Source organism: Hibiscus syriacus, unplaced genomic scaffold, assembly GCF_006381635.1.
Source record: "Hibiscus syriacus cultivar Baekdansim isolate YM2019G1 unplaced genomic scaffold, ASM638163v2 tig00111402_pilon, whole genome shotgun sequence".
NCBI classification, from domain to species: Eukaryota; Viridiplantae; Streptophyta; class Magnoliopsida; order Malvales; family Malvaceae; genus Hibiscus; species Hibiscus syriacus.
Genome location: NW_024063082.1, coordinates 2,863,434 through 2,876,715, shown reverse-complemented (window position 1 = coordinate 2,876,715; position 13,282 = coordinate 2,863,434). Strand labels below are relative to the sequence as shown.

At 35.6% G+C, this 13,282-nt stretch overlaps 2 protein-coding genes and 1 pseudogene across 2 annotated transcripts; 1 reads left to right on the top strand and 2 right to left on the bottom strand.

The window, feature by feature from the left end:
• Window positions 1-169: 169 nt before the first annotated feature.
• On the bottom strand, window positions 170-1,496 carry LOC120162354 (annotated as a pseudogene).
• Window positions 1,497-6,280: 4,784 nt separating this feature from the next.
• LOC120161842 (probable glutathione S-transferase) lies at window positions 6,281-7,120 on the top strand. Its single transcript, XM_039172050.1, has 2 exons — window positions 6,281-6,616; window positions 6,680-7,120. The coding sequence occupies exons 1-2, from the start codon at window positions 6,287-6,289 to the stop codon at window positions 7,019-7,021; spliced, it is 672 nt and encodes a 223-aa protein (XP_039027981.1). The 5' UTR covers window positions 6,281-6,286; the 3' UTR covers window positions 7,022-7,120.
• Window positions 7,121-8,783: 1,663 nt separating this feature from the next.
• On the bottom strand, window positions 8,784-11,226 carry LOC120161674 (mitoferrin-like). The gene is made up of 2 exons (XM_039171886.1): window positions 10,250-11,226; window positions 8,784-9,412 (listed from the first exon to the last, which is right to left on the bottom strand). Exons 1-2 carry the CDS (start codon window positions 11,027-11,029, stop codon window positions 9,203-9,205), a joined length of 990 nt encoding a protein of 329 aa, XP_039027817.1. The 5' UTR covers window positions 11,030-11,226; the 3' UTR covers window positions 8,784-9,202.
• Window positions 11,227-13,282: the final 2,056 nt, after the last annotated feature.

The following is a 13,282-nucleotide window of genomic DNA, read 5'->3' as shown; positions in this document are numbered from 1 at the left end:
GATTTCCCGTCTATTATTTGTTTAATGCAACATGCAAGGTGCTGGACTGAAACTTGAACATTTCTTGTTCCTAAAATCTTTTTTCAATCTAACAGATCTTTCAACCTTTCTCTTGGACTTCTATATGTATTTGAGGTGATCTATTTGGGAGAAATGAAGAATGAATACACGTGTGTGTGTGTGTGTGTGCATTGTTCAATCAACAGGAATGAACATAGAGATTTACTAATCCTTGTACATTGGAGTTTCAGAGATTTACTCCTGATTATTAAGCCAACTTGCAGGACATTGTTCTACACAAACTGAGCAACAGACCTTATCTACAACAGACAGATTTTGATAGAAGAAATCGAAGAACGATCTACTCGATCTCTTGACGCGATGTTTGAAACCAAACAATTGCGAGGGTCACAAGGGATGCATAAATCGAAGTGGGTACCTTTCGCACCACCTTGCCAACACCAGGAACATCCTCGGTCGCCCTCTTTGCCGCCACAGCTACAGTCGGAGCGACAACCAAAGTGACAAGCAGTCCCTGGCTAACAACAACGAACGTGTCGGCTGTAAGCTTCTGAACAAATTCCACAACCACTGCACATTACCTGCATCATTGATCTGATTTGGTCCTTCGAGGGTGGATCAAAGTGCGGTCCAGGCAAACGCTTGTTAATATCACTGTAGAAGGAATAATTCAAGCACCATTTAACTTTGATAAGGGTTAACAACACATCTACCCTTGCATGATTAAAAAGAATGAAGAATGAATGAAACTAGTAAGTTTGAAGCAAAATTCCTCACTTATACACCAACAAGACAGCAATATACAGATCTTCAAACGTTAACTTATTTCTTCCAGATTGGTTTTTGATATGCTCAAAAACCTTATCACTGATTTTCCGAATCTGTCTCTTTCTCCAGTCCCTCCCTGCAAAAACAAAGCTTGAAACTATAAAAAAAAACATGCTGATAGCACTACAAAAACTGCAGGTTCAGTTGTTGCCGTGTACTTCAGTAAACAACACCTCCAGCCGACTTGAACATCTATCCATAATAATTCTAGATACCCATTTCTTCAAAATAGTAATTAAAGATTCAAAATAATAATATAAATTAGAAACTAAACTTTCCATAGGAAAAAAAAGAAGATATTTTCTTGTTCATTTCTACAAAATATGCTCTTTAAGAAAGTAGCATACTGCTGAAAAGGAACACTTTTATGGAATATAAATTAAAATAGTTCCGATTGTTTAGAAAGCATGCAAAATCAAGTCCTGGGTTACAAATATCGTAAACTTTTGGATTATAAGGTTGGAGATAAGGGAACTTCAAAAGCTTACCGTGAAATTTATCTAGCACTTGGCCCATGATTTCAGAAACGACGTAGCTTTGGAGAGTCTAGGGTTTCAGTTTGCCGATGACACAAAATGAAAGCAGATTCGATGATGATGGATGAACTGCGGAAGGAAGATAAAGCAGAGAGCCAGAGACGGAGGGGGGAAGAAACATTTAATTGGAAAATTATTTTTCAGAAGTGACGTGGCACATTGCAATTGGGTGACAGTAGTAGTAATGAAGTATGGTAATGTACTTCGCAAAAGCAATCTTCACATTCCATGATTGACTTTTTAATATATATATATATATATATATATATATAATAAGAATGATTGAATTTTTATTAGTAAATACAGATTTTATTTTGTAATTATTTTAAATTAATAAAATTATGACTTTTATTATTTTATTACCAAAAATAATACCTAGGGCTGGTCTTTTTCATGTATATTAGATTTAAAATTTTAAAAAATAGATTAACCCTGATCGAAATAGTTGAGAACATATAGTAAAATTGCACAGTGGTCACCTTCATTAGGTAAATATTGAATTTCAGCGTCTCCGATCCATAGAAGCTGCCGTGTCGAGTGGAGCGACTTCCTCCTGCAAGGTTTCACGTGGTGCTTCATGCCTTTACGAACAACTTGTTTTTTCTTTATTATTATTATAAATATTGTTTTAAATTTTGGGCCCAAAACCATGTTGATGGATTGGATTTCTTTTCAAGATAATTAAAACCGACAAACTTGATCTAATTAGATTAAGGGTCAATAATTAATTGATTTGAACTAACTTGAATTAAAAAAATATTAACTTAATTGAGTTGATAAATTTTATTTTATAATTCAAACATTATTTTAATTTTTTAAAGTCAAATTTTTATTTAAATTTAATTGTGAATATTTATAATGTTATTAAACTAATTGATTCAAATTTAAATGATTTTTTATAACTATATACTATAAACATATATAATTTTTCATAATTTTTTATATGTGATATACATATATCATACAAAGTAATACTAGCAAAATACCTCTTATTCCTTTCTTTTCATAACAAAGTAATGCAACCACTCCAAGCCAAACAAAACAGCTAAGAAAGAAAAGACTTACCCTTGCATTGGTACACGCCCAACTCACTCCATATTCTAATTCATGACAGGTTTAGAGAGATCACAAGCCCGCAAAATCCATTCCCAAATGTATTTTAAGTAATTTTTTTTTAACATTGAACGGAGTTAAAAATTTGATTTTTTGAAATATTTTATCTACCATATTATTTAAAATTAGGGTAATTTACATGTTTAGCACTTAAACTATTGTTTTTATTTTATTTTTATGGATAAGTCAGAATTTTATTATCCAAATAGCAATATGTTACAAATACAACCAGGGTTCAATACAAATCATTTACAATACAATAATCAGTGGTCATCAATACCCCAATGTCTGTAGAGAGTAAGATTCACATTATCTACTCTATTGAATTTCCTACCGTTTAGTTGAAGACATACAATAGATTTAATATCTTTTAGAAGTTCATTTATAGGCCTAGATCGGCCTTGGTACAGTCTTCTGTTCCTTTCTTCCCAGAGCAAGTAAACCAATGCATTCAAAGCAATCTTCATTACAATAGATAACAATGACTTTCCTTTCCAATTTGAGCTCACCATTTCCAAGAATTCTTCCCATAAGTAGCTTGTAAAATGCAAACCAGAAAAAGAGAAGATGTGTTCCCAAAGAGAAACATCAGTAGGGCATAATAAGAAAAGGTGATCCCTAGTTTCCACTTAAAAGTTACATAAAAGACAAGAGCATTCATTAGTAAGACCAATTCGGTGGAGACGATCCTTGGTAGGGAGTCTGTCAAGAAGAGCCATCCAGGTTATCATACTATGTTTTGGAATGTGCAGGGGAAACCAAACGAGTTTATGCCAAGGGACCTTCTAGTTTTTCGCCCGAATGGAATCTCATATCGAGCATCCATTGATAGGACCCGGATGAAGGAAATTTTGCACCTCTGGTCTCAATTTAAGAAGTCTTATGAGACACCAGCTAGAGTTGAGTTTTGCTTCAATTGACCAGAAATCTTTGTTCTTAAAAATATACCCAAAGTGAGCCTTCACCAGCAAGGATTTGTTTGATTAAGGCTAACATACAAGCTTTATTCCAGGTCTTAATGTCTTTGATCCCAAGACTACCTTCCGATTTCAAGGAGCAAATTTTGTTCCAACTCACTCGTGCTCTTGTTGCTGATTTGTCAGATCCTTTCCAAAAGAAGCGGGAACAAAGCTGCACAATTTTTTTTTCAAGATTGAGTTAGGCAGGAAGAGTTGTATGCACCAAAAATTGGTAATTGAAGATAGCACAGTTCGGATGAGCTCCAGCCTCCCTGCGTAGCTGAGCAGTTTACTAGACCAGTGGTACAGTCTTGATTTAATATTATCGATGAGGATCACCGATGAGGATCACACAGTCTTTTTCAGAGATTTTCCTTGTGAACAGCGGAATTCCTAGGTATCGCACTGGCAAAAAGTCAAGTTTAAAGCCAGTAGCTTGCTTTATAGTCTCAATCGTACCTGAGGATATTGCAGCTGCATAGAATTCACTTTTATAGGCGTTAATTTGAAGTCCTGACATCTCATAAAAAGTGTCCAGGACACTTGTAACACTAATAACAGAATCAGTTGTACCCTTACAAAAAATGAGTAAATCGTCAGCGAATGATAAGTGGGTCAAGTTAATTCTTTTGCACTTAGGGTGGTATCCAAAAATATCCTTGGCAGCTGCGAAATTAAGGAGGAAATAGAGGACATTCATTGAGAGAACAAAGAGAAGGGGAGAGAGGGGATCTCCTTGCCTTAAGCCTCGAGCTCCCTTAAAGTATCCAGACAAGGTCCCATTAATGGAGACTGAGTAGCTTGATGTGGTGTAGCAAGTTTCAATCCAAGTGATGAAAGTCGTTGGAAGACCAATAGTCTTCAAGATGGCTGAGATGAAGCTCCAGTTAAGGGAATAAAATGCCTTGTGGAGGTCAATTTTCAAAGAGCATATTGGAGATATATTCTTTCTATTGTAACCTCTTACCAACTCTTGTACAAGTAATGTATTTTCTGTGATGCTTCTAACTTTCACAAAAGCTGTTTGGTTAAGAGTTATTAACTCAGGCATGATACAGGTTAATCTTCTTACCAGTATCTTTGAGATTGCTTTGTAGAATACTGAACATCAAGAGATTGATCTAAAATCCTTAACTTTACTAGGGTTAGGGATCTTAAGAATCAAAGCAAGGACAGTAGCGTTAAAAGGAGGCAGAAGATATGAATCTTTGAAGAATTAAGAAATTGCAGCAATAACGTCGCTTTCAATAATAGTCCAGATTTTTTTGAAAAAGAATGGAGAGAACCCGTCTGGACCAGAGGATTTATCGTTTCCTTGACTAAAGAAAGCCTCTTTAATCTCCTCTTTAGTGACGTCCTTTATTAGGGCATCAGCCTTCTCAGGAGGAAGAGTTAAATGATAGAGGTCCTTTAATAGTTTAGGATCAGTTTCCTTGACTGGTGGATCAACTTTCCAAAGTAAATTAGCGAAGAAGTTAGTGATCTCTGTTGAAATTCTATCAAAGGTTTCCAGTTTGTTTCCTTTCTCATCAATGAGGATACGAATTGTATCTCTTTTGTTTTTAAGGGCAACAATGGAGTAAAAGAATTTAGTGCATTTATCACCCTCTTTCAGCCATTAGACTCTTGATTTCTGTCTGTAGAAAAGAGTTTCTGCTTCCTCAAGATTTTTCAGCTCATTCTGGAGGAGAAGCTCTTTTTCAATGCCATCGTCTCCACGAAGAGTCTTAAGTTGATGGAGTTCTAGTTCAGAACGTTTATGATTAACCCTGGCAGGAAGGTCACTATAGGAAGAATTGTTAAGAGCCTTGAGAAAAGCTTTCACCCTTTTAAATTTAGTGAAGAGAGACTACATTGGATTCCCGTGAGTAGGTTTAGACCAGGTTTGTTTAACCTTATCCAAAAAGTTGGGGTGATGGGTCCAATAGTTAAAAAACTTAAAAGGCTTAGGTTTGTTTATTTTAGTTACCTTATTGAGCCAAACTTTTGCAAAGCAGTGGTCAGAAATTCCTGGAGCTTGAACCTCAACATGCGACGTCTGAAATAAATTTACCCAGTTTAAGTTAATTAAGACGCGATCAAGCTTCATTGCAAGGAAAGTGTTCTGTTGTTTGTTTCAAAATTATACTTAACATTTACATTTAGTTTATATTTCATTTTGGTACCCTGACACTAAAAATTTAACGAAACTATTGTGTGTGATATTTTGTATGAGTAAATTACATAATTCATCACTCAACTATCTTCTCACTCCTATTTTGGTCACTAAATTTAAAAAAAAACAATTTAACTACTCAACTTTCAAATTGTTCATGTTTTAATTACTCTAATTTTTTTTATTAATAATTTTTTGAGATGATTTTTTATTATTTTAATGATATATAATTAAAATAAAAAATTAATTTTAAAAGTTAGAGTGATTAAATTAGGAGTAATTTGAAAATTAAGTAATTAAATGTAAAATATTAAACTTTAGTGACCAAAATAAGAGTGACATGATAGTTGAGTGATAAATGATGTAATTTATCTCTATAAAAGTGTCATGTTATAACAGTTATGCTAAATTTTAACGGTGAGGTATCAAAACGAAACAAAAAAGTAAATGTTAGGTATGATTTTGAAATAAATAAAAGTTTAGATACCTAAATGGGACAAAAGTAATAGTTTAGATATTAAACCTGTAATTTACCCTCGAATTTATTTGTAAGTGCTTGTTGTTCTTGCTTGGCCGCCAGCAGCCTGCCTGCTTTCCCTGTCGTTTCAACCAAATTATGTAGTGAAGACAAAACAAGACTATAGTATATATATGTATGTCTTATACTATGAAAGATGAGCAAGGAAACAAGAATGGCGGAAGAAGTAAAGCTGTTGAAGACATGGTCATCCCCTTTTGGTTTAAGGATCGTTTGGGCATTGAAGCTCAAAGGCATAGAATACGAATCAATAGACGAAGATCTCTCCAACAAGAGCCCTTTGCTTCTTCACTCCAATCCCATCTACAAAAAAATCCCGGTTCTCATCCACAACGGAAAACCCATCTCTGAATCAGTCGTCATTCTCGAATACATCGATCAAACATGGACCCAAAATCCCATACTACCCCAACATCCTTTCGAGAAAGCCAGACAAAGATTCTGGGCAAAGTTTAACGACAACAAGGTCAGATTCCAGCTCCTTTAAAACATACTTCACTGTTTAGTAACTCAAATTTTCGATTTGCAGCTTATACCGTCAGTGTGGAGTGTTTTCGTTAACGAGGGAAAAGAGAAAGAGGAAGCGTTGCTGGAGAACCTGAAACTTGTGGAAGAAGAGCTGAAGGGAAAGAGATTCTTCGGGGGAGATAAGATAGGATTAGTGGATCTTGTTTTCGGTTGGCTTGCGAACTTGATGGGTGTTTTCGAAGAGGTGACTGGTTTGAAACTGATTGACGATAGATTTCCATTGTTATCTGCTTGGATTCTGGAATTTTCAGAAATCCCGATTATCAAAGATAATTGGCCATCTCACGACAAGCTCGTCGTCAAGTACCGAGCACTTCATCAGAAATTTCATCCTCTAAAATGAAGGGTTTCCATGGATTTGTTCCCATTGAAACTTATGTTATCGTATGGATAATAAACTCAAACTGTTTTCTTTACAAAATTTGCAAATAAACAGCAATCAGGCAGGCTCTTTATCGAACAAAAGATTAAATTCTTCTAAGATAGGCGTCACCATTCTTGCTTAGTTAATCTCTGCCATGCAAAGAGAATAAGATCATCTGCACAGATACAGTGCACAATTTAATAAGCCTGATTTTTTTTAAATAAGAATATTTCTTAATCAATTGAAATCATGAAATACAATATTTAAAATACAATCGGAACATTCAAATTTATAAAACATTAACAAATCAATATTTAAGAACCATTGTATCAAAGCGTGAGCTGCACCGTTTGCTTCTTATTTTAAAAACCCAACTTTAATATTTCTGTTACGCAAACTAGTCAAAGTCCTTTGAATTGATTTATGATTTGATCTTAAATCATACTCGTTTTATTCGTTTTAGTACTTAATTTTCTTTTGTCCCACTTTGATACTTGAACTACCATTTCCTTCTAAGTTCATAAAAAAATGATAATAAGATCATGACATGTATGTTATTAGATGACGGTAATTCTTTTTTGATAACAACATAAGACGAAAGTAATAATTATTCCGTATTGAACAAAAGATCAAACAAATCATACTAAAACGTTGCAGAAAACAATGGGGAGGCTAATTCTTGGAGCAATCGGTGGCCTTAAACGACAGGGTCTGCTTTTCAGTATCATATCCAACCAAGAAATTCATCTGAGCCAAGTTCTCCAAGATTGCGAAATCCAGAATCGGAGCAAAATTAAAGCAAGCAATTATTTCGAGACTATGGCGAAGTTGTTCAATGGCTGCAATTTTACATCTGCACCTGTGAAATGAACTGTAATATCTGGAACTGCAAAATCAGTTGTAGCATCGTAACATAAGCTCAGACCCCCTGGACCTTTAACCTTTGTCGCATTGATCATGCTAGACACCGATGATTCAAGTTGGGAGTAAAATCGTCCGGTAAAAGTGTCAATGTTGTTCCAGAATCGATCATGATGTTCCCTTTATCTGTTTCGAAAGGCCTATTTGTGAATTTTACTCATTTGTTTCCGATACTGATTGCTTCCAGGGTAAGTAGAAAGATGGAGGGTCAAGTTTATTCTGTTGTTTAGGGATCAGTGTCATTGGACATGATTTGAATAAGGTTCAGCAGTTATATGATGCTGCCAACCAAGAAGTCAGTGTAGTTGATGAAGTAGTAGAGGCTAAATCCAAGTTATTCAAGGCTCGGATGATCTTATTTCTCCTTTCCAGTTTCTATCAAAAAGTTTGATCCTTCTGTATTTATTCCTTGATTATTTGACGTCATTTCTTTTGTTCCAATGTGGCCATCTAGCTATATTCTAACTGTTGGTTACAACATTTTCTTTTCACTTCCACAGGTGCTGGTGCTTTTCAGATTAGTTTTATGGATCCCGCAGTCTCAAGGTTGGAAGCTGCATTGGCAGCAACCCGGATCGCAATTCTAACAATACCTGTTATATCAAATGCTGATGCTTAGCCACATGCAGATTCCAAGACAAAAGTCAGGTAAGCTACGTCGTACATGTCTCTTACCCTTGTGGGCAAAGATGAACAAGTTCACATCAAAATAAAATATAACAAAAGTACTATCTTCTGAAGTTCACATCAAATTCATGGCTTCTTTTATTGTCTTAGGCGAATCTGAACAAGTTTTGGGCAAAGATGGAGGCAGGGAACAGAGAGCATATGTGTACTACATGCCGAATATCCATCCTGCCAAAGGGCTAGTGGTCTACATTTCTACAATTCAAAACCTCAGTTAATTAGTCAACAAACACTAGCACATAATGCTGCGCTTGGAAAGAACATTTCAATTTCAATACTTGAATTTTCCGCCTTAAAACTCAAAACATCCTACCTCTCGTTTTTCATGCAGACAAAAATAGAAAATTATATGACCATTTTACAGGATCCTGGCTAGAATATGACCATTGATATTTATTATTCAATTGATTATGACAAATACCTTGTATACACCCTTTGTATGCCAGTTAAATTGACCTGTGACATGCCAGAACTGATTTACCATCCTCCTCAGGGAGCAAAACTTCCCCATTGCTTTTGTTGTTGCTAATGCAGCTGCAGATTCACAATTCCTTATGTGCCATTTTTGGTGTTAGCATTGGGTTCATGGAATAAAGTTTTTACTGCTTCATATGTAGACCAGCAGATTGCAGCAGCAGGAGCATGGAAAAGCATTCGGGGAATCCATCCCCTCATGAGGCCCATGTAGCCGTCCTTCCGCACAATTGTTTCAACCACATCCCCAATAGAACTACTCTTAAATCTAGCACATCCGCATACACCCTGTGATACAATTTTTAATAACAATATTACAACAGTCAGCAAAGCAAGATGCATTATTAACAAAATTAAAAAGTTAGGTCATTAAGCATAAATATAAATCTTAATGGATACAAAACAAACATATATATATATATCAATTTTTGTCAATACCTAAAGTCAAAGTGAAAGAGAAAGCAAAGCAGGATGGACAATAAATAAAGACCTTAGGAACAAGCACTTAACTACACATGTATCAAATATAAGGAAAGTCTGAACATTATATTAATACATAACTCAAGAATGCTACAAACATTCAGTTCGAGAGAAAGGTCTCAATCATCCAATGGTTTTGTTAAAGGAGTTACTGGCTGCAGTAACTAAAGATTAGATGCCGCATCTTCTCACTTCTAGCATCATATTCAAGATGAATGTTCAGTTAACCGGATAAAAAATGATACAGAATCTATCACGATACAGAAAAACAAACAAGAAAGGTAGGGGACAATTGTCAATTAAAACTATCCTAATCATTTAAGCATTCTATCTATTCATTAGATGATTTCAACAAACACTCAATGATGAATGAACCAAAAGCAAATAACTCATTACACCATCTGTCTGGAAACAGAGACAGTCAGCATTTCCAATCTTTCAATCAGGACAACAAAGGATTAACCATGTTCACATTGAAAACAGCAGAATATTAGCCCACCTTCTTCATTATCAATGCATAGAAGTTTTCACTCGCGGCATCCACTAAACAATATTCCTACTATAGCCACCATAAACTGATTACAGCTTCAGCTGGTTGCAGCAAAACACAAGAAAGCAAGGGGAAAACGCCAGAGATTGAATTACCTGACACTGCAATTGAGTTTTAACTACATCAAGCGGGGTAGTGATAACCGCAGCAGAAGCCCCAGCAAGAGCACCAGCCGTAGCGTGGACAATCACCCGTTCATCACTTACACTCTCTGGTGAAATCTCAATCAAGCCACTTTTCACCGCCTCATAAGTTGAGAAATGAACTGCCGTATACGGCGCATTCATGAGCACTGTCGTCCTGTAAGAAGCATAAAACGCCCGAAAACCTTCCTCTTTCATAACTTTTTTAACACAATCAAACACACCTTTATAAGCAGCACTATTGCCCAACTGTAACCTCTGTTTCACCATATCCATAGGCGTAAAAACGGCGTCGCTTGCTACCGTCGCAAAAACACCGGAAATAGCATGAGCCGCCGGGTTATTCGGGTTCTTACCGGAAAAATATTTCTTGCAAGCCTCGTATACAGAGAAGTAAACGGCATGGGCGGGGCCAGCCCCAAGTCCCATGGCCCCGATTCCCCGGTACAAGCCCGGGAGTCCTTCAGATTTGAGAATGGAATGTAGCGCGTGGCGTACACCCACCGATTTGATGGGGCAAGAGCCCAGCGCTTGCATATGGGTCTTGATGGTGTCAACAGGGAACATAGCCATATGTTCCACGCATCCCGCGACGGAGCCAGCAATCATGAACTGCCAAAAGTGGAGCCCGTCGTGGGGACTCACCAGCACTTCTGGGTGAAAATCCGGTGGCTGGGGCACCGGCCTGAAGTCTGAATTTTGGAAATTTGTTGTGGTAGCTTCTGTTGCCATCAAGAATAAAGAATTGATGTAAAATTGGGTTTTTTTCGGAATGAAGAATTGGGATAATTAGGGTTTTGTGAAGGTTTTAGAGGTGGAGTTATAGCCACATAAAAGTTCTACTCTTCTAAATGGGAGTTAGGATAGAATTGCATATTTGAAGGGAGAATAAATATCAAGGATCTGCTCCTTTTTTGTGCTTTTCTTTACTGTGACTTTGGCTTGCCAATAATAATAGGTTTTGAAGGTCTAACAAGCCGAGTTGCATTTAGGGTTCCAGGAAAAAGGGTTTCTTTTTAATTATAACGTCAAAAACTTTTAATATAAAAATTTGTTTGAACTTTTTAGCGGTCAATTGATACGCATATTGTTAATTAATTATGAAAATATTAAATAGATATTATATTTTAATTATATTAAATTATTGATTAAAATGTGTTTAAAATTTGCGACGTTATTATTTTAAGTATATGAACCTTTAAAATCATTTAAAATTTTCACTAAAAATCAACCAACTAATACATGTTTGACATGTAGTCTAATTTTTAATTTCCTTTGATTTTCTTAAACATTAAATTCACAAGTTTTTTTAAAAAAATCTTGAAATATTTTAAAATATTAAAAAAGAAAAACCAAAACCTCTAATTCTTTAATTTTTTAAAAAAAATTAAAATTAAATGGTTTACAGATTATTTTAACAAACACGGTGGTTTAAATATTTAAAATGACAATGTTAAAAATTTTAAAAATTTATTTTAATTAGAAAATTTTTAATCCCTAAACGGAATATATATATATATATAATTAGAGCACTTTTTCTATTAAACCTAGGGAGTTTGGAAAATTTTTAATTTAAAGAATCGATATTTTCTCTCTTATTATGTTCTTTAAACTTTGACCTGACAATCTATTGGGTTAACCGTCGGCCAAGTTTGCACTTTGTAGCCATAAAGACGACCCAGTATAGTCTAATTGCTGCTTGCTGTGTGATCTATTTTTCTTTGTAAAGAGAACTGAAAGCATGGTTTGTTTGGTTTGACAATATATGTTTAGCTTCAATTAAACGAGTCTTTGTAATTAGTCAAACATAAGTTGAGCTTGGTTCGGCTATTGGATTAGTGGTAAAATGCAGTGAAATAAGTTAAATAAATTTGGTGCACTCACCTAGCAAATCCACAGTAACAGATGAAAATGGTGAAATACCGAAAAACATTGCAGCTAGTGGTGGATCTCATGTCTCAACTTTGTTTTCAGCCTGTTTGGAACTGTCCTCTCAAGAAGAAAACAAGGAAATGCTACAAATGTGCCCATGCATTCGATTAAACTATAATGTTGTAAAGCTTGAATTGCATTTTAATCAGGCGGAATTGTAATTTTCACAAGACTTGCAACATGTAGTTCCGGACGTGCTCAGTAAAACTATTAATCCTGTTAATAGTTTTTTCAGGCCACCCAAAAGTTCTGAACTCCACTCATGTGCAAGGCGAAAACAATTTCGTCCATTTGGGTGTTCGAAACGGAAAGGAAACCTCCCAATGAGATGTAGAAGACAACATGCTTGTTGAGAACCCAACCACTGAAGGTAGGGAAATTATAAGTTGCTCTTAAGCTGTCCAAGACTTGGGGTTCAAACTCGTACACACAAGTGAATAGGGGATGTTGTGCTTGTAGCACTCCAGTCAAGAGCAAGTTCCAAGACTCTACACAAGTTCTTCAACATTGGATGAACAAATTCCTGCAATCTCTTCTACTTGTTCTATTGCAAGGAAGAATGAAAAAGAAACAATTAAATGTGCTTATATTGATTTCACAATTGAAGGATTGTTCACTAATTAAGCATCCATTTTATTTTGTAAAGGGGAAAGGGTCTATATTAGATCAATTTTTATGTAGTTTTGCTTTATATGGAGGTCAAAGTAACGGAACATGGAAACACCGAATGATGGCTATTAATATAGCCAATTCAAGTCTATCAAGAAGCCGTTCAAAAGGAGTTTCCATCTTTGTCATCACAACATCGTAGCAGCCAGGAAAGTTGGCGGCCCTAAGCCGCTCAGGTGGGATGAAATTTGGGATTGTCTGAAAATACTGTCATCAGGTTCGGGATCGGAGCCGATGAAACCAAGCCTTTCTTCTGTCGCGACCATGGTGATGAGAATATTTTTTTAAGCAAGTAGCTTGCAAGGTTCATCATGGGCTTGATATTGTTGGTAATGGAAAAAATATAAGCCACTTTGATACTGTTGATTATATTTTTTTAATCTT